At 36.3% G+C, this 22,989-nt stretch overlaps 1 protein-coding gene across 4 annotated transcripts in view; it reads right to left on the bottom strand.

Moving 5' to 3' along the window:
• Positions 1-22,989, bottom strand: part of CDC42BPA (CDC42 binding protein kinase alpha) — a 318,565-nt gene that overhangs the window by 218,514 nt on the left and 77,062 nt on the right. For all 4 annotated transcript variants that reach the window (XM_075531439.1, XM_075531457.1, XM_075531449.1 and 1 more), the window contains exon 3: positions 7,725-7,808. In XM_075531439.1, coding sequence (XP_075387554.1) covers positions 7,725-7,808 — 84 coding nt within the window. The remainder of the gene's footprint in view (positions 1-7,724; positions 7,809-22,989) is intronic.

The raw sequence follows: 22,989 nt of genomic DNA, 5'->3' as shown, positions 1-22,989 counted from the left end.
GAAAATATCATGATTGGGATCTCCTAAAATGGATAAATGGAATTTCCTAAAAATAAGATAATTATGGACACCAAGAGACTTCACCAAAAGAGTAAAAAGAGAACAAAAAGACTGGGAATAATTTTGGGTAATTATATATCACCCAAGGAACTACTATCTAAATCTATAGAAAAATTTAACACTTCGAGAAGAAAAAAAAAAGAATAATTCAATTGAAAAATAGGCAAAGGTCATGAACAGACAATTCACCAAAACAGACATTCAGGTGACCAACAAACATATGATGATGTGCTTGACATTATTAACTATTGGAGGAATGTAAATCAAAACCATGATGAGACATCACCTCACCCCAGCACTGATAGCAAAGCTATAAAAACAAAAATGGAAAACAGTAACTCCTGGAGAGGGACTGTAAAAATGTACAACCACTGAGGAAAGTGGTCTGAGTGATACTTCCTCAGAAAGTTCAGAGTAGAAATACCATGACACAGCAATCTCTTTACTTGGTACATATCCTAAAAAAACAAGAGCCTTACACAAACAATTACATGCAAACCCATGCTTATCACAGCTCTATTTACAATAGTGAAAAACTGGAAACCTAGATGTCCATAGGCAGAAAGGTATATAAATAAATTTTAATACATGCACATAATTAAACAAAGTGCATCATTGAAGAATGATTAATCTGTATAACAAGTTATAACAAAAATGAACTGAAAGACATGCTGAATGAAATTAGGCAAGCACAAAAGGGCAAATAATGTAGGAGACCACAATGATAACGAGTCAAGAAATGGTTTCCACACTAAAGAAACAGACTTTGATGGCTACTAGAAATGGGAGGGAAGAAAACTCAAGCTAGAAGGCAGACAGGAGTCAATCTGGGTGACAGAGAAGATACAAAACAAGACAATGGGAGGTATGATGCATTGTTGAATGCAAACCTGATGAACTGCTCTGTAAATCTTCACCTAATTCACAATTTTAAAAAAAGTTTTAAAAGAAGTAACATATTGCACTGGGCAAATCCACTGCAAAAGACATCTTTAAAATGAATGACGCAACTTTGATGACAAAGGTACACCTAATTCTGCCATGGCATTCTCATCATCTCATATTCATGTGAAAACAAGACAATGAATGTGGAAGGCTATAAACTACAGTGCTAGCAAAGAAAACTGACTGTAGAATGAACTCCCAGAAGAACAAACAAACCTGTCTCGGAAGTACAGCCAGAATGCTCTTTAGAAGAGAGTATGGTAATACTTCATCTCCCATACTTTGGATATGTTATCAGAGTCTCATTCCTAGAAAAGGACGTCATGGTTGGTCAAGAGGAGGGGCATCGATAAAGAGGAAGACTGCCAAAAAGATGGACAGACACAAGCATAACAATTGTGATAATGAAGCAGGACGTAGCAGGGCCCTGCTCTACTGTGCACAGGGTCGCTATGAGTGGGAATCCACATGACAGCACCGAAGAACAACAGTGATTGCGGAGTTCAGCCTCGAGAGTAGACTCTGTCTTACTACTGCTTGGTAGAAAGAAACACTAATCTGCTGGAGGAACTTGTATATGCACCAGGACATGTTGCTTCTCTGTATCACTCAAATATAAACCAGGATTACAGAAATATGAGCAGAATTTTTTGAAACCCCCTCATACATGTTCTAACAGAACTATTTTGGCAACATAGCTCTATCAAGAACAAAAGAGAAGTTGGTACTCATGAATTTAAATTAAAATATGTCTAGAAACACTATGGATTTTTAAAATATATATTGACCTCAATCCATTTCATCCAAAATCTTGAGCTTGATCACAAGCACTAGAGATAAAAATAAGTCCTGGTGGTTCACAAGACTGGTGGTTCAAACCCATCAGCTGTTTCACGAGAGAAAGCTGAGTCTGTCTGCGTCAGTAAAGATTTACAGCTTCAGAAACGCTAGGGAACAGTTCTAATCTGTCCTCTTGCGTCAACATGCGTTGGAATTGACTGGACAGCAAGAGTGTGTGTGTGTGTGTGTGTGTGTGTGTGTGTGTGTGAAGGGAAGAGGGGGGTAAAAGCAGACTTCTGTCAAAACCTACAGAGGCTTTCATCTTGGCTTTAACTTACAATAACAACATCTGAAGTGTTGTGGACACTAGACTTTTCCATCAATAAAATAATATTGTTGTTTGATACTTGAAGTCAGGTAAGACTCATAATAGTCCTGTCCACAGTAAAATAAAGCACAGGACTAAGCAGTGTTATTGAGCCGATTGTTGCAGCGCGGGTCAATCGATCTTTTTCGTTGAACCTCTACTTTATAAAGATGCTGTCTTGTTCTAGGGAACTAATCTCTCCTGTTAACATGTCCAGAGTACACGTGATTAAGTCTCACTACTCTTTCTCCAAATGAGCAGAGCAGTCTAGTTGTGTTCTATGACGAGGTTTGTTCATTCTTCTCGGAGTTCAAGTTAAAATAAGTATTCTTCACCAGCACCATTAATTCATAGTGATCAATTATTCTTGTCTTCCATAGTCACTGTCCAGTTTTTACATGCATGAGACAAACAAAAATGCCATGGCTTGAGTCAGACCCACCTTAGTCCTCAAAGTGACATCTTTGTTATTTTATTTTTTATGATCATTTTATTGGGAGGTCTTTTTACAGTTTTTATAACAATCTATACAACAATTGTATCAAGCTTATTTGTACGTATGTTGCCATTATAATTTTCTAAACATTTACTTTCTTTTTCAGCCTTTTCTATCAGTTCCTTTTTCCCCCCACCTTGTGAACCCTTGGTAAGTGATAAATTATTATTTTCATATCTTACACTGACCGCTGTCTCCCCTCCCTTTACCCACGTTACTGTTGGTCATCCCCCCTGGGGGTGGGGTTATACATCATTCCCTCTTTCCTCCCCTTCTTCCCCCACCTTCTCCCTACCCTCCTGGTATCGCTACTCCCACTTGTGTTCCTGAGGGGTTTATCTGATCTGGATTCCATGTGTTATGAGAGCTTACCTGTACCAGTGTTTGCGCTTCAATACCATATGAGTGTTAGAAAATTTCACTCTCAAGAGAGCATTCCAATAAAGTATACTGTTTCTTCCAATAAAATAAATGAGGGTATCATCTTTTATATGAGTAAGATAGTGTAGAGTAAAAAATAAGAGAAATGTAAAATTTACAAATAGATTAGAAGTTAATTTAAGGGATTATTACTATGCCACCAAAGTTTATAAATGATAAATTTGTGTAGACAAGCAACCATCTTTCATCCATAGAGTCAAGAGCTCCAGGAACCCTCTATAGGTCGCTGTGAGTCAGAATCGATGGCAGTAGCTTTGCTTGTGTGAGGTGTGAGGTGTGATGTCGTCCTAACAAATTTTATCCCAGCTTCCACAGGTGTGAATCTCAAAATAACTCTCTATTAAATATCTTGTACACTAATGCCAATATTACAGTTTATTACCTAGAAAAAAAAACATTGAGTATATTCTGTGACTCATAGTGACCTTATAGGGCAAAATAGACTTGCTCATAGGGTTTTTGAGGAAATAAGCTTCTTCTCCCTCAGTGACTGGTGGGTTTAACTTAACAACCATACTACCATGGCTGCTTCATTTGGTATGAAGTATTTTTCAAAGAAATATGAATTCTATTTTCTATTATTTCTGTTTTTCACAACTATTGATCAAACACGTATTGAATGTACAAGGCACTAAAAGCATTATAATTTCACTAGTAAAGTAATGTTTTATATTAATGCATTAAGCTTTGGAATTGCCCAAGTAATATTTGGATAACATTACATTAATAAAAATGTACACATGAATGAATACATGGAAAGAGTGGAAAAATCCTTCAAGAATTTTATTTGATATAAAATATACAAGTGAGTAAAAATCTTTCCGATTCTAGAGCATTACTATATGTAGGAAGGTACTGCCATCACTGCTCTAAGTTATGGTAAGAGTTGAATTACAATTCCTGGATCTGTTCCAGTGGTGACGGGAAAACAGCATGTGAGTTAAGTTGGACTGTGACGTTGCTGTGAGGAGAGGCAAACACAGGTGTGTCTAAACACCGTGAGAGCAGAGGATGTGGCCCCTCAGCAAGACCCCCTGGCACGTCTCTTCTGGGAAAGGTAAGCCCGAGTTCAAAACACAGTAAACTCCTCCTCCTCCACTGGCAGGCGCCCAATGGCCAGCAGCACACCTAGTACTTTCTATTATTTCATCAAGAATTTCTACATCTATCTATATGAATGAGGGCTTCAATTTTCTTTGTATGGTGCTTATCTGATTTGGGGACCCGGGAAATACTGACCGCACAGATGAGTGCCATTCTTCAGATCTCAAGGTCCCCGGTTGGTTCTACTTGTACCTTGCAGAGGCCTCCTATGCTAGTTTTATATCTAAGGTCCAGATTTTAGTTGTACTTAGTGGGAGGAATAAGGAGAAGTACATCTATCTATGCCATCCCATCCCAGAACCAAAATATACTTTTTATTTCAACAAACACTATTCAATTTTCAGTTATTCCTTGTTGTATCTGAAATGTTGCTACTTCTTCCTGTCAGTGATGAAAGCTAACCCTTTCACTATTCTCCTCCCAATATAGCCGACTTTACAGAAAATAAGTACAACATTTAACTCGATTTTTTTAAGTTCTAATTGACACCATACTGACTGTAACATAATTACTTTGAAATAGTAAGAACAGTTATTTAGTATTACCTTTAAAAATAGGGCTTGCTGCCCCAGGAAATGAAAATCCTTTCAGCCCTTTCAGAGTTTGCCTCATCTGTAGAATGCCTCTTTATCCTTCCAGAGGCAGAGGAAGCTGCGCCCAATGATTGACTGGGGCAAGTAGATGGAGATTCATCAACTTTGGCCAAATTTGGGACAATTCTGAAGGACCGTTCTGTTCCCTGTGGAGTCAACTTCAGAATGAATCTTCCCTACCAAGTCCTGTTTTCTTTCTCTTACAGAGATGCAGACCTCAAAAGATCTCTCTATTGAATATTATGAACATTAAAATCAATCTTAGAGTTGATTATATGGAATAGCCAAACAATGACAATAGGCTATTATTAGCTTAGATAAATTAAAATATAAAAATTCAGATTAATTACCAATTATAATGGGCACCAGCATATACATCAATGGGTGACATAAAAGTTTCCAGATACTTTTTTGGTGGTCAATATTTAAAGTGAATTGGGAAGATTAGGGGAAGAAAAAAATTCAGAGTAGGTGATGAAATGACTAATTTAATATGTAGTATGTTGGGTTGAGTTGTCATGGGATTCAGTCAATGACTTGATTATGTAAGAAGAGGGGTAGTGGTCAAAGAGGACATTAGCTTTTATTTGCAATGTGCTATCATCTGTTTCAAGGGCAGTGGGCTTTGACTAGAAAGGTGACAGTTCAACCCACAGAGCACGACCTCAGAAGAAAGATTGTAGTTCTTCTCTGTCCTACTCTTCACTGTGAGTTGGAATCAATTCAATAGCAATGGTTTATCACTTGTTTTACAAAAGAAAATTTGAATTTCACTTATTTATGATGTTTTTGTTTTATTTTAATAGATGCACGGGGAAAAAAGACTGAATGCAAAAGCCAACCAAAATGTTATTAATTGTGGATAATAAAATGCAAAGGATTAGTAATTTCTTCTTTGTGCTTTGTTATATTTTTCAAATTTCTGATAAGTAATAATGAAGTATTTACTTTCACTACCACACCTATCATAATGGGGAAAATGTGTTCTTTCCTATATGCTTGTTACTCTTCAGGTGGCTACAAGTACTGACAGATAAAGAGAGATTTCTGTGGGATATCCTCCTTTGGATCTCACCACTACTCAGAACTCTTGCTGAGGTTATTCATTCGTAAGGCCCTTCTACTTATTAAAATATTTCCACATTGGTAAGCTCTGCTTCCCAAATGGTCCTCAGTTTTCTGTCATGCCCAGCCCCTTGCTATGTGTAACAACAGTTGTAAACATTAATATCAGCAATTAGACATTTTCAAATCACTCTAGAAAACGTATTCCCCAATTTAACACCAACATATAAATGCTAACATTCTTATACTGCCAAATGTTAATACAGCTACTAAATAAAACAAAGCATAAAGTAACTGAAAATCAGTAATAAATTCAGAATTTCAGAATACTGAAAGGGCATATTTAAAACTCCTGCTGAATTTTCTTAGAGCAGAATATAGACAAATATGAGTGATATAAACAAGTTATATGTCCAATAGGAGAGCATCCATTATAAAAATTATCCCTATAAAAGAAACAGGCTATCATAAACACTTTTAAGTTAGTATATGAGGGGTACCCCCCAAAACACAGATTTTTTTCCCCAAAGCTATGTGTTTAAATTTTTTTACAAAACAACCTTATCACCTTCAAAGTACTCTCCATTACACTCAATACATTTGTCAAATCTGCAATTCCATTCTTGGAAACATTTTTCAAACTCATCTGTTTGGTTGTCTGACAGCACCTCTGTTTTTTTTCTTCACCTCTTCAATGTCATCAAATCGCTGTCCTTTCATGTCCCTCTTCATTCACAGAAATAAAAAGAAGTTACACGGAGCAAGGTCAGGTGAGTAAGGTGAGTGGGGTAAGAAAGGCATGCTGTTTTGTGCCCAAATCTGGTGCACTGAGATAGCTGCCTGAGCAGGTGCGTTGTCGCCCCCGTCTGCCACAACCAGGCCCTTTTTTGTCACACACTGTTATGCAATCTTTTCAGAACATCTCAATAGAAAGCTCCAAATGCACTATCTCCCTCATATCAGAAAACAAATGAGCATTGTCTTGATCTTTGATTTCACTTGATGAGCTTTTGGGGGGTGGAGTGACAATGGTGTCTTCCACTGGCTTGACTGATGTTTGCTTTCGGGGTCATAGGAATAGCACCATGTCTCCTCACCAGTAAGGATACTGGAAAAAAAAAAAGTCTGGGTCACTTAAGAGCTGTTCTTTCAAATCAAGGCATGTTTCCACTCAACGTTCTTTTTCCTGGTCAGTCAGAAACAAAGCAAAATTCACAGAACGGAGCACCGAGCGCCAAAATAGCAGAGATAACCTTCCCCATCTCTTCAGTGGGCCATCGTCAGTCTTTGAGCACCAGTACATGAACTTTGTTGACATTTTCATCTGTTGGGGAAGTTGAGGGACATCCAGAACGAAGTTTATCATCAATCAACATTTAGCGTTTTTTGAAATGATTAAACTACTCATACAGTTGAGTTTTTCCCATAGCACTGTCCTTGAAAGCTGTGTTCAACATCACAACAGTTACTGAAGCACTTTTCCCAAACAGGAAACAAATTTCACAGCCACACTCTATTCTCTTAAATTGGCCATCACAAAAAATGAGGTTCTAGCAAAACTACTTTTGCAAAAAAATTCGTTTGACCAGAGAGAACCTTCCCAGGTGACTTCACTGGGTGCACTAACTCAGAGTGAGTTTCTGGATGTTTGCCTCACAGATTAAAATGCATTCTTAAAAAGCTACAAATGACTAAATTAAATTAGTATCACAAATTATGAATTGAATTTGTTTCCTATGCATTAAAAACATGTCATCACAGATAAACATTTACTAAAGAACACATAAAAATCTGCTAACTCCATATATATTTTTAGTTCTCTAAAAAGATTTGTACAATATTATTGAAATATTCAAATACAAAAGGTTCTTACCTCAGCTCTTTTCAGCATTTCCCATTTATTCAATATTTTCATGGCAAATACTTTATCTGCATTTTTCAGTTTTACTACCGCAACCTAAAAAAAGATAAAAGTGTAACTTTTAAAATATGATAAAATACTTTTTAGTCATCCATTTTCTTTTTCCTCTCTGGAAAAAAAAATAAATAAGTAGTGATTACCAAATATTTCAATGCATTTCAAATTTTAAGATCTTACATTAATATTATGAGATGAAAAAGTCACATTAGTGAACATGTGTCAAACAATGGTGTCTTTGAATACTATTATCAGTAAATGATTATATGGCAAGTCTTCCTTTACATCTTTCCTGTACTGATATTTGAACTCAGCGTATGCTATCATGAAGAAAGAACTAGCGCTTGCTAAGTAATGCAGGTCAAATTCCAAAATGATGCTAAAGGAGTGCCAGTCACGGGGATGAAATTCTATGAAAACTCAAACTCACTGCCATCAAGTCAACTCCAACTCATACAGATTCTATAATACTGAAAAACACTGCCCCGTGTGGGTTTCTGATGCTATAGATCTTGGTGAGAGTAGAACACCTCTTCTTTCTCCCTGGGATGGCTAGTGTCTCCAAAGTGCTGACCTTGTAATGAATAGCCCACTACACTCCCATGGCTCTGTAAGTGCTGACTAAGAAATGGAAAATGCTTTTTCCTACCACATACTGTTACATACCATGTGCAACACAGACACAGAATCTCTCTGAGAGAGAAATTATTAATATTTTTCATTGTTAACTTTATATATCTAATTCCAAGAAAAACAGGAATAGATATTTCTATTTTGTACTTTTTTAACCCTAACCCTAATCTATTTTGTACTTTACAGATATTTTCAAACTGTCAAGACAAATAAATGAGTCCCTTTTCTTACTCTTAACAAATGGATTTATGTTATTGGAAAATGTTTGTTTTCTACTTCAGCTTTATTATAATCTCTAAGAGCCATTCATGTTGTTAGAAATGTTGTAAAGGTGAGACTGAACAACTGAAAAGGAAGAAAAAGATTCAGTTAGTATGGTTCCAATTACTGAGGGAAAGAGGCAATGAATAATACATTCACATGCAGATAGAGAGATGAAAATATAAAAAACAAATTTTTAAACAGCTGAAAAGTATGTTTCTAGGGACAATGACCAGGTTTAAACTCAAATACCAAGATTTTTTAAAACTCACCCATAAACACATAAAGAATGAAATTGTAATAGCAAAAGTACACACCAAGGGCATTAATAAATTTGTTTGGATCAAGCTGAACTTAAAATGCTGCTGCCTAAGTATTTATTCATATCAGGTCATAACTGGAAAAATGACATAACAATTGAATTGTTCCCCCAATGAGGTTAAACTTAAAGAAAGATGGCCATATGAGAGAAAAAAAAACCACAACAACCTTAAAACACTGCCTCATTGTTTTCAGGCTGTGAGGCTGAAGACTAAGAGACTCTGCAGTCAACTACAGTGCAAATGGACAGAAATCGGGAGCACCTCGCTAGGACAGCTCAGAGACCTGAAAGGGAATCACTTAACCCTTCCCTCATTCTGATTTAGGGAGGTTGGCTAAAACACTGCATTTCTTCTGTGTCTTCTCCTCATCAGACCAACAGGTGAGAAAAGTACTCCTAGCAACACTGCAGGATGCACCAAAATTTTAAAAATTTGGATCACAAAGGACTGGCTCATGACAACAAACAACAACAAAATGAGTAAATAAGTATCCAGAGATTACAGTAGTAGTAGTGAGTATATTCTACATGCCAGCTTGATATGCTAAGAGTGTTATACAAGTTCACAACCCTTATCCGTCACTCTAAAAGCAAATTTTCCATAATTCATTTAGCAGCACTTGGCTCTAAGCATCTTTTTTTAAAAGGGTCACTCAATGTAAATACAAACATGCTTCAGTGAAGACACTAACTCACTTGTTGTGGAGTGCTGTTCCAGACGCCGCTAGGGGTGTGAGATAAAACACTGTGAACTAAACTGCCTTCTACACCCCAAAATCCTACCAGAACCAAAAGCACATCAAGATTATGGAACTTAGCAGTAGGAATAACTACAGCAATATCAAATACTTATTAAATATCCAAACAGAATGTATGGTAGAAATTTAGAGGAGTGGTGAGTAGCATGGGTTTGAATCCTGCCTCTTACCATTGGCTGGTAACTCTGGGCAAATAACCTATCAATAATTCTGTTCTCGGGACAAGATAGCAGGGCTAACTATAGCACTGACTCTATGTAATTTTAGTAAAGATTAAAATAATTAATGGAAGTATAAATTAACTGCAGCATGATCTGGTACTTAGTAAGTGCTCCACAAGCATATTATTATTATGTATCAGGCACTGTGCTAAGAAGATATCGACCTGTAACTAAAAACTAAGCCACGTGGCTCAAGAGACTATGGTTTCAATAGAACATTCAGGCTAACTTAAATATTCTAAAATATAAAGTTGGCTGTATATATTATCCATCTGCATGGAAAAGGCTATTGACTAATAAGGAACATTCACAGTATAATGTTAAATAAAAATTTCAAGTTCATTGAATTAGTTATACACATATACTAAAGAATCTTCCAAAAAGTTCAGGAAAATTTTTATCATGAAAAGTAGGCATGGATTTTTTAAAAAAACAATATAAACTTTATTAACATGATAAAATTTATTAATAGGATCTAGTCTGAGGAACTAAGAAGAACAAGACATCAATATGAAAAGAGTCCTTATCAGAGTAACAGGTTCTACAAAAATCGGAGGAAAAATAATTATCAAGGTTATGGTAAATCTTGGGTAGATGAATGGTAAAGTCACTGATGCTTTATGACAAGTTTATGGAGACAATAATCACTAGTTCACAAATGAATAATTTTTTGTATAATTAATTTTAAAATGAATAGGGTTGAAGATAAAGCCCAAAGCATCAGCCCGTCTACATCAATTTTTGAGGAAACAATTAAACTTGTGTCTTCAAAAAAGCCCTAAATAAAAGCACCAACAAATAGCAGGAGAAACAATATCAAGTATCACTGACATCTCAATTGGTCAGCTTACACAGTTTTAACTGAAATATTTAAGTTGAGCAAACTTTCTGCTCAATGGGGTCCACAAGTGTTAGGTCCAGTCAAGCTACAGACAAGAACAAAGCTTTCCGTGGAAAATTTAAACAAGTAGGACCAATATCCTGAATGAAGCATTTCTTCAAATAAATGTAACAGGAGATGAAGTATTATCCTGAAAACAAAGCACAACCAAAGCAATGACCAGCAAGACGTGGAAGTAGTCCAGCCAAGGCATAAACAGGCGAGTAAAGCACAAAAGTCGTAGCAAGTTTTGGGGGGTGCTCAAAACATTTTGTTTCTTTATTTTCTGCAGGGCCAAAGAACACAAAGACTTGCTTATAATGAGAATGTCTTCAGGTAATTAGCCAAAACTTTTGCAGTAGGCGCTCAGGAGATCTTCAGCAGGTAGTCTTCTCCACCATGCCAATGTTCCTCATTCCTCTCATCCAACAAGGGAACTCTGCAAGAGTTTTGACTGAAAATCACAATTAGGGAGTAGTCCTAATTTGGGTCCTCCTGACTTCTACTTGTTTCCTAATCTTCAAAAAAAAAGAAAATCTTTCAAGAGTTTTAAAAATATTCTGTTTTTATTCCGTTAACAATGTAAAATGACTGCATCATTGACATGGTTAAATTCCCAGGATCCCACTTTTTAAAAAACCCTGGTGGTATAATAGACTGAATGGCATTGAGTTTTGGAGTAAATTCCTTAGGGATGCACATTTTGAACTTGATGGAGCTTATACTGAGAAATAGTTATTTTTATCATGGAATTGTATTTTTCATGAACTTTTCAAGAGCCTTAATATATATATAAAAAGTATGTATACTGAGAATAGGCACCCGAATATCAGAAAAACAAGTATTTCTAGGTGATATGATTTTTAATTGCCTTTCTACATTTCCTACACAGAACCTACAAAATTTGAAGCATAAACAAATGAGATATTACACCTTATTTGGTCACAAAATGAATGCTAGTAATTGAGGTTTTATAGTGTGAGTATTAAGAGCCCAAATTAAATCCATTTTACACATTGGCGTAGTAATCAGGAAGGATATGTCTTGCCAGCAAAGAAATTCCTTAAGTTGTATTACACCAGTTTCATGATCTGCCTAAGGAAATTTTGGAAAGGCTGAGGGATATGGTGAAATACAGTAGTCAGGTCAGATTATATTCTTGAATATATGAAATTGACAGTATGATTAGAAAAGTATATTAAGCTAATGAAGTAATAAAATTGATTTTACTTTTCTTCTATATCATTATAAGTAAATTTCATGTTCATTTCCATAGAATTTGAAGTAAAGAGGATTCCACTAGAACTCTAACTTCAGGCTCTACATTTTCAAGAGCAAAGCCACATAAGAGGCTATATCACCAGTAGTCATATAAGAGGCTAGTAAATTATAGCCCCTTGTTTAATGTGATGAAGATGAAAAGCACATCCAGTACATATAGAAAAAACACACCTTTACCAGTATTCAAAGATCTAGGATGGTTAGCTAAAGAGTATTGCTACAAATTCATAAATATCTTTATTGAACAAAAATATGAAGCTATTGTTTCTTGACATATTGTCCATTTTTGGAATAAGATTTACCAAGCAAATTCAGGTGACAGACCTTGCGACTCTCAATGAGTAGGTTCACTGTAGTAACTGAGGGGGAGGGAGTGTTGCTCAGAACAACTTTCCTGCTCTTTATCTCAATTGCTTAAAACTTCTTCCCAGAAAGTCCCTGTGATCCTGTGTCCTTAGAGAAAGATTTAACAAGACAATCACCCCTTTGGGGTCCTTCCACAATAGCCAGCATAACCTTCTGAACTAACCTTTCTGTCTTTAATTTAATTGACCCAGAAGATTCTCTTCAAAGCCAGTCTTGATGGGATCATTTTTGAAGACATCTTATTGAGAACAAGACACATGTTTTACTAAGAGAACTTGTCTGCAGCTATCCACTGATCTCAGGGATGTGTTTAAACATGTTTTGCTTGGAATAAACACATGAATATTTTTACTTACCCTTACATTTCAAAAACACTGAATATAGAGATGTATTTAAAAGTTTTTTATTAAAAGCATTATGATGTTTAAAATTTTCTAAACATTACAGAAATAATCAGTATGTAATAAATGTATAAAGAAGTTCTTGAATACAATTTAAGTATCATTTATAGCTATACTCTAAAACTTAAGAATGACCATACTATATTAATAGAATTTCAATATCCAAGAAACAGTTGTCATGCAGTTCTATAAATCTACTTCTATAAGTCTACTTTTGATGTATCCACAACTCATCAACTCTCTTCGGTTCTTGACTAGATTGTGCAACTTAAGCTCTCTGCTTCTAGTCCTCCCCTGTAGCCACACTGATTCTATTAAAATGTAGCTCAGATCATTACACCCTTTGCTCAAAAACTTCCAATGGTTTTCCATCTCTCTCCAACTCTTTATTATTGTCTTGTTGGTGTGTGCGATTGAGTGAGCTCTGATTCATGGTTTCCACCACATGTTACAAGGTGAAACCACTCCATAGGGTTTTCTTGGCTAATATCTTTATAAAAACAAATCACAAAAGGCCTGTTCTTCCCCAGTGTCCTTGAATGGGTTTGAACCGCCTGCCTTCTGGTTGCCAGCTGTGTGCAAACTGTTAGCACCACCCAAGGACTGGCCAGCATGTTTGGTCCTCCAACCTCTCACCTCATGCTCCTTTCCTCCTAGTGCCCTGTCCCATACACTTTGCTCAAATTCAACTCTGGGCCTTTGTATTTGTTGTCCTCTAAGCCTGGAATACTCTTTCCACATAGTGCCACATGGCTTTCTCTCATTTATACTCTATTGATCTATTGTATTCATTATTTGTCTCCCTCATTAGAAATATAAGCATATAAAGGCAGGGATTTTTTTTCCTGATTTGCTTACTAACGCATGCCCAGTACTTGGGAATCAATAGGTATTCAAAACAATTTATTGGATAAATGATCAATAGTTTGTAATCTGTATAGGTATTTATACACAGCAAGTTTTAAGGCAATTTTGTCAACAGCAAGCATACCTCCTTCAACAGTGAAACTAAAAGACATTATGGGAAAAAAGATAAAAGTTTGTATTTTATATTCTTAAGGGTATACTATATTATTATAGATCTTGCAGCTCTCATAAAAAATGTATGGCTTTTAAATTTTTTACTTCATTATCAAGACCCCCACTGACATGACAGTTAACACACGGGCAGCAGAAAGACTGGTGGATTAAAATCCATCAGCAAATCCACAAAGTCTTGGCAATCTACTCTTATACATATTAACCCATTCTCCAAGTCAATTTCAACTCATAGAGACTCAGTGGAATAGAGGACTGCTCCATAGAATTCCAAATCTGTTAATATTTAAGGCAGCAGGTTGTCACATATTTCTCCTGCAGAGAGAGCAGCTTTGGGGTTTAGGTTGTTGACTTTTAGGTTAGTAGGTAAGCACTTAACTATTGCACCACAAGGGCTCATATCCCATAGTGACCACAGCTCAGAAAATCCTGTGGGACAGTTGTTCTCTGCCACATGGAGTTACTTATTATGAGTTCAAACTGTCACAACAATATCATTATCATTAGTAAATGGTAAACTAATGCCTGGAGAAATTAAGGAATATACAGTCACACAATCAATAAGAAATAGAATGAGGATATGCACCCAGGCTATATAATTACAGAGCCTAGTGTTCTTTACTACTTCAAGGACTGACTAGTTCTCTCGGTCTTTCGCATTCATGGCCCCTATAATTTTGCTACTATTGATATGTTAATAGTAATAATGATGATGATATGTATTGAAATCACTGTATTAGTATTCTGTTGGTAATCAACTTTTTTTCAAAATATTAAAAGTGAAAAAAATAATTCCTATACTGTCTCTAGCAATCTAGCAGTGCTGGGAGTTTACTAAGTAACTAGCTTTATGTACCTATTCTATAGAGATACAATTGATTTATTTAGTAGCAAATATGAAAAATTGGTCCAGTATGGGATTGACCAATAAGAACTGGCAATGGCTATACAATTTCAGTATGCCGACACCAGTGTGCCCGTATGAAGTGAAAAATAGCTCTATGTATGCAGTATAATTTAAACTTAATTTAGTCTCCATGAATCCCAGAAAAATCAGAATGCAAAAGTTTAAAGAGGAATTAATGACTAATGATGGTTCTCCTTTCACACCCTAGGATTAGATTAAGCAGACACATAAGGGCCTAGTTAGAGTAATTAGAGGAAGCAGGCTAATTAAAAGCTTTTGACACCTGAAGCAGGGGTAGCAGGCCAAAGCAGCAAGCTTTCACAACAAGCTCTGAAGCCCAGAAGCCTGGAAGCTGCCGGAGCAAGGCTGGAGCAGGCAGAAGCGGTGAGCCACCAGGAAACTGTGGACAGGCAACACCCAGGGCGTAAGTTAAAGGTTTTCCTGAAAGCAAAAAGGAAAACCCAGCGTTAAGTTAAGCAGTAACTGACAACAAATGAGTTGTAGAGAGAAGGTTCTTAACGGGCAGCGTTGCTGATTTTCAGCTTTAGTTTGTCCCTTATTGCTTCCTATGATGTATGCATTTCTTATAACCAAAACCAAACTCACTGCCATCAAGTCAATTTTGACTCATGGCGACCCTCTAGGGCAGAGTAGAACTGCCTTTGAGGGTTTCGTAAAGTAACTGTTTACAAGAGTAGAAAGCCTCACCTCTCTCACAAGGAGCGACTGAGAGTTTCGTACTGCTGACCCTCCAGTTAGCAGGACATTTTTATGCCACCAAGGCACTTTTATGAGAGAGATATAAATTATTCTCTTATTTTAATTGTTTTAAGAAAAAAAATTGATTTAAAAAAAATCATGAGCCCAAGGTGAGCCTACCTTCTGAACCTGCATTACCATGCCTATTTACAAATTTCTGCTGGCATACAAAATACATTATAGAAAATAAAAATCTCTGTACAGGTGTTTTTGCATTATCAAACCTATTGGTAAGTAGCATGAAATATGTAAGTAAGCTCAACAGAGAAATTTTAATCAGAAATGAATGAGTTTATAATCTAGCTAATACAATTTATTTTTCCATAAATGCAACCGTTTCAAAATAAGAATGAATTATTAACAATTTTTGTTTGTTGCTTTCATTTTACATACTTTACATACTTGCATAGGGCAAAATTATCAAAAAATAAGATAAATAAACCAAAACAACAAATACTTTCTTGCAGTAAATCTCAAATATCTTCCACCTTAAGTATTGATTTGAAACTGAGGTCTAAATTGAACTAAATAGTACTTGGGTTGTACAGAAAACATCCCTGATTCTTAACTCCCTACCTAATTTTAATGAGTAAATACAAATACTTCTTCAGTCCCTATAATGAAAAAAAGTAAGTCCTTTTTACTACTGAAGTACATACAAATACTTCTTCAGTCCCTATAGTGAAAAAATGTATTTTTACTATCACTTGCTTTTCTTCCATAGCTTAATCTCAGCTGAGCCCTCAAATCTACACTGTTAGTTCTCTGTCACTCTCAAGCTCTGATTTTTACCAATCATATAAATATCCCATACCCCACTGCAACCACTTTCGCCCCCTCCACTCCTCATCTCACAACTAATGGCTTTTCAATTTTCCTCATTCCAGTCTAAAATGTTTCTACTTTTAAGGTCCTGAAGTGACACAGTTTGTGTTCAACTGTTCACCTAAAAGCTGGTGGTTCCAACATATCCAGTGGTGCCATGAAACAAAGGCCTGGGGATCTGCATTCACTAAGAATACAGCCAAGAAAACCCTAGAAGCAGCTCTACTCTGTAACACATGGGGTTGCCAGGAATCTAAATTAACTGGACTGCAACTAATAATAACAACTTTTAATTAACTACTACTCCTTTATTTGAGCCTAAGCAAAGAGTACCCCTAACACTTTAAAAAAAGAACCCCAGTGGTACAGTAGTTAAGCACCCAGCTGGTAACCAAAAGGTAAGTGATTTGAACAGATCCTCCTCTTAATAGAAGAAATGGCATTGTGCTTCTATAACTTAAAAACTTGCAAACTCAAGGGGGCAGTTCTATCCTGTCCTATAGATCGTTTCTAACTAGGATGGACTTCTCAAAATGAGTTTGGATCTTTTGGACTAACAGAAAAGTCAGGGATTTGAAACCACCAGCCACTCAGTTAGCATTCTAGTCCAACATTCTAGTCCAACAAAGAAACCCACATGAAAATACTGTCTCCTACAGGGTCGATGTCAGTTGTCATCAGCTTGATGGCAGTTGAGTTTGGTGGTGGTGGCGACGATGTTTGTTTGCTTGCCTGCTTGTTTGTTTGGGAGTCACTCCAAGAAAGAAAAGACCTGGCAATCTACTCTAGTAAAGATTACAGTCTTGGAAATCCAACAGGGCAGTAAATCTCAAATACCTACCTTTTCATATAGGGTTGCTATTAGTTAGAATTGACTCAACTGCAAACAACCATCCATTTTCAAAGCTACTACTATCATTAGTAATCTTATCTCAGTTCCTCTCCCTTCCTTCCCTTCTCGCTCTTGTTCCATTATATATTTCATTCCTGCCTTCAAGCCTCTATTCTCCTGGTTATCGAATATCAATTAACAAACTTTTCCAAGATACTCCTCCATCCAAAATCAAAACAAAAACTACTTCTAACCTACTTATCACAGAAGGCACCGACATCACAGCCCTTCCCCATAAAGCAGGATTTCTCTAGAATTACACTTCCATTCAGTCATTATTCATTTGCTTCTCAAATCTTTTAGAACACCTATTTCAAACGACTTCATTTTGCTACACTGAAACTACTCTACCAAAAAGTAGTAAGGACTTTCTAATTTCCAGATAAAATATACTGTCTTCAACTGTCAGCTACTTCAATCTCACTGTATTACACTGCTGACACTCTCCTACATTTTTTTCTTTTTCTATCTTATTCAAGGATGCTTATTAGACCTTTTTGATATCCTAACCCAAAAGTCCCAAATAAAATTTGATGATGCTTCAAACCTAATTTTCTACTATCTATATTTATATTTCTGGTTATTATCTAATCATCTTTCAAGAATATCCTGCAAATATCTCAAATTGGTGTATAGGAAAACCCTATATACCAAACTTATTTATCCAGGATGCAAACCTCCATTATTTCACTTAAATAACAATACGCTCTTCTTACTACCTTAGGAGCCCTGGGCTACTAACCACAGGGTCAGCAGTTCGAATCCACCAGCTGCTCCATTGGAGAAAGAGGAAGCTTTCTGCTCTCATAAAGTTTTATAGCCCCAGAAACATAAAGAAGCAATTCTACTCTGTCCTATAAGGTCACTATGAGTCAGAAATGACTCAATGCTGGTAAAAGACTACAGACCAGACATTCTACTCACTATGGGAGGAAATATAAAGATGAAAAAAGGTGGTTTTGCCCTCAACATTTTCATATAGGCAACCTCTAAACAGGTAACTGGAGGTCAACATAAAAAGTATAAGCCAAGTCTTATAAAAGACAGTGAAGGAGCATTCCTGACACACAAGGGTGGGAAGAAACAGGTGCCAATTAGACAATTCTTATTCATGGTGACTCCAAATTAGGTCAACCTGTTTGTGTCAGAGTAGAATTGTGATCCACAAGGTTTTCAGCAAAGTTTGTTGTTTCAATTTTTGGAGGGTTTTTTTGGGGGTGGTGGTGGTGATGTGGATCACTAGTCCTTTCTTCTATTCTCCTGTGGGTGTACTCCAATATCCAACCTTTATGTCAGAAAGTAGGAGCTTTACCCCTTGTAATAATACCCAGGGTGGGAGAAGGAGGAGCCTAATATGTAAACATGGAAGTAAAGCTACTGGTAAGAGGTGACTGATTACTGATTCTTTTACAGTCAGCTCCAAGAAAAGGGATCAGAGGATATCCTGTGAAGTAAGGTCAGTATAAGTAAAGTAAAGAAGCAAAAAACAGTATAGGAGAACGTAAAGGTACTTCAAAGGGTTTCCAAGGCTGTGATCATTATGAAGAAACCCTAGTGACCCTTATGATTATGATTATTTGACTGCTAATCTATCTATAGGTCGGTGGTTCAACTTTTCCTCAGAAGAAAGGCATGGGGTCTGCTTCCATAAAGATTTACAGCCTTGGAAACAACATCAGCCATTCTACTCTGTCTTACTGGGTCTCTTTAAGTTGAAATCGACTCAACAGCAATGGATTGGCTTAGGTTTTTGGGTGCTTATTAACACCTGACAGGATTCCCATTTCTATAAAAAACAGTGCTGTAGGAGGCCATACCAAGTAAACCACTGTTTTGTGAACATAACTTTATAAACCTCATTTTCACCATCATCAACAGAAGCTCTGTCAAATTTTTCAGTCATAAGAGCACTCACTCTCTGCTCCCTGAAAAGACATGCAGTTAAAATGAAAAAATAACATCTGATCCAATAGAATACAGTATCAGGAAACTTATAACCATATAAAAAGCCTAGAAAGTCAAAACATTAAAGACTAGAGGAGAAAGATTAATCTGTAGTAATAACCTTGTCTGTATCCTCTGGCCAAGCAGTCTCTTTATTACACCATCATTTGAAATGCATTTATACCATTACCTGCTAAAATTCTTTAGAATGAATGATTTATGATGCAGAAAAATGGAAATCGCCTAAACATTTCATTCATTCTCTAAAAAAATGTATCAAAATCCTATTATGTATAGACACACTGTTCTAAGTCAGTGGTTCTCAACCTTCCTAATGCTGTGATTCTTTAATAGAGTTCCTCATATTGTGGTGACCCCCAACCATAAAATTATTTTCATTGCTACTTCATAAATATCATTTTGCTACTGTTATGAATCATAATGTAAATATCTGATATGCAGGATGTCTTTTCATTGTTACAAAATTAACATAATTAAACCATAGTGATGAATCACAAAACAATATGTAATTATATATTGTGAGATATTTATGTGTTTTCTGATGGTTTTCAGCAACCTCTGTTGTAAAAGGGTCGTTCAACCCCCAAATGGGTCGCAACCCACAGCTTGAGAACTGCTAGTCTGGAGGAAACACTCCACTTCTGGCTCTTGCTGGTAAGGAGATACTTCCTCCTGGTTTGCAGAGGGCTCATGGCACAACCAGTCTCCTCTGTGCAAACACTAACTGGGTTATCAGACCCTCACAGGGAACAATCTTTTGGTGGACTTGGAGACTTTGGCTAGAAGAACCACATTAAACGATTCACTGTCCCTGCAGTTTCAAACTGCTAGCCTTGGAATTAGCAGCCCAACTCACACACTACTCTACCAAATACATGTACTTTATATCTATTTTAAGATTAACTGTTGAAAACCAAGGTTTACATTTGGGGGATGGTAGCTAGCAGTACCCAGCAAAAGTCCTAGATCCAAGGTTTAATCCCTTTTAACAAGGATGCCTGATAACTCTGAATCTGATCTGCACCAAGAAATTAATTAAAACACAGAGGCAATGAGAAAAGACAAGTATTCACTTTACGTCCATCTTGTGTCCTGTGAAATAAGGCATTATGTGATTTGGATGTTGTGAAACGCCCTATTACATATAGTATATATTGTGTTTATAGCCAATATATTAATATCCATGCAAGCTTCTCAAGCACTCCCTTAGCACCTATAGCCTCAGAGTTAACAAATTTCTACCTGCAAATGGCTGCCTAGGCACTCTAGGAGAAAATCCTGATAGGAACTAGAATCTCCAGGAGACAAAGCAGAGCACCGAAACTCAGCACCTCCCTAGAGGCACCATGGTTGTCTAGGCAGGGTACATGCTATTGGGAGCCACAAACTTAGATTCACAGACTCACTGTTGGCCCTATAAGCCACTGCTCCCTACTCCATGGTCATATATGAGATCAGACATTTATGCCATTGCGTACCTATAATTGGAACTTCGTTTTCTCACATATTCTAGAAATCAAAAGTATCTAAGACATCTATGATTGAGGGTACAAGGAACTGAAGATGCTATTAATAATAAAGATGAAAACCCTACTGTATAGTATAAAGACCCTCACCTGGCAAGGCCAGTCAATAAGTTTTCCATTGCTGACGAATAAGAACTAGAACCACTGACTTGTTAGTGCTGTGTTTCTAATTAGTACTTAGAGATTGAGATAATACACTATAAACCCTTATTACTTCCCTAGTATCCTCAAGATCATGAAATTGTAATTGTTTAAAAGTATAAAGTGACAATGCTACTGGAAATTGAGAAGAACAAAATCAGACAGCTATTTTAAGAATGGATGGAATCTAGGGGTTGGAAATGTAAGATCGGGAAAGAAGAATGGAGAAAGCACTGCCTAAACCACATTGCAGAAGAAAGTTACTGTACAGAAAAGAGCAATCATATAGAGAGCTAAAACTCAAGAAAACAATATATTCAAAAGGGAGGGAAGTCATGAGGAAACTGTCAGTGTACAGTCCAAATTATGCCATTTTGGGGTAGAAAATAATTGGATAAAATAGTGAAAAATGAAATATATCATAAACAATAAGGTTACTTGGTAAGGTAGCAAGTAACAGAAAGTATGGTAATTAATATTAATGATTATTATATAAAAAATAAATGGCTTCACATTTTTCCAAAAACAAGAAAGAAAATATAATGGCAGAAAACATACCACAAATAGCTATAGAGAATTAAAATTACTTAATAATGAACACTGGAAGACTGAGTATTTATGAGAACTGCCCAACTCCTTTGAAATTATATTGTAATTCCAAAGAGACTATTAGTTCTTCTTTAACCTGTAAATTTAACATTGTCACAATTAAAATGAAGTAGACAAATTGAATCTAATGTTCATATAGAAAAATGTTGCCTTGCATTTGGTAGCATAGAAAATTAGCTACTTTGATTGAGTTCTCTAAAATAAATAAAAAGTGAGAAACTACTGAAGCAAAATTTCAAACACTGAGCACCTCTAGAAATAAGCACCACAGCTCATAAAGGGCCTTTTAAAAGTCTGTGGAAAAATGGAATTTAAAGATAAAAGAATTTTCCATGATTTATTTGAAATCCTATATATATCTCCAAAGGTTCTGCCAAACTGTAGGCTTAATTCTTTCTTTTAGGCCTGTGAGCAAGTAGAGACAGGAAGTCAAGGGTAAGTAACGTCTCAAAACTAAACCCAATGCTGTCAAGTCCAGTCAGACTCCTACTGGACCTATCAAAATTAAATTCTGTCATTAAGTGAATTTTGACTCATAGTGGTCCTATTGATCAGGCTAAAGTTGTTCCAATGGGTTACCAAAGGCTTTAAATCTTTAAAGAAGCAGACTGTTCCGAGGAAAAAAATGGGACTCTCTATTCAGACAGAGTTACAGTCTCAGAAACTCACAGGCAGTTCTACCCTGTGTTATATGGTTGCTATGGGTTGGCAATGAGTTTGGATTTTATTTTGTTATCCTAGTGGGTGAGACCACAGACATCAATATGGATTATATCTCAGCATGAAGAAAAAAATCATCACAATAAGCAATATCATTTGTCAAGCATGATATTTGGATCCACAATAAACACTCATGAAAGCAGCAGTCAGAAAATGAAACAATGTATTACAATGGACAAATCTGTAAAAGATCTCTTTAAGGTGCCAAAAATACAGATGTCACTTTGAAGACTAAGGTGCACCTAACGTAAGCCCTGGTATTTCCAACAGTCTCATCCAAAATCCAAAAAACTCAGTGCCACCGAGTCAATTCTGACTCATATGCATGTAAGATCCAGGCACTGAGTAAGGAAGACTGAAAAAGAATTGATGCCTATGGATTATGGTGTTGGTAAATGATATTTAAAAATACCAGACTTCCAGAAGAACCAACAAATTCATATTGGAAGAAATGAAGCCAGAATGTTTAGAAGGGAATATGGCAAGATTTTGTCTCTCAGACTTCAGCTATTTCATTAGGTGGAACCAATCCCCAGAGAAGAACATGATGCGTCCAAAAAAGGTGAAATGTTGATAGATAAACCTCGTTCTAGATGTCCATCAACTTCCTGAACAGACAAAAATGTCAACTTGTAGTGCACATAGTGTTCATTCCACCAAGTCAGACTGTTGGAATCAAGCTTTGTACAAGTATTTAGAGATTCTGAAATGATAG

The sequence above is a fragment of the Tenrec ecaudatus genome, chromosome 1, assembly GCF_050624435.1.
Source record: "Tenrec ecaudatus isolate mTenEca1 chromosome 1, mTenEca1.hap1, whole genome shotgun sequence".
Taxonomy (NCBI): Eukaryota; Metazoa; Chordata; class Mammalia; order Afrosoricida; family Tenrecidae; genus Tenrec; species Tenrec ecaudatus.
Note: the sequence above shows the minus strand (reverse complement) of the source record. Positions and strands in the feature narration are given on the sequence as shown.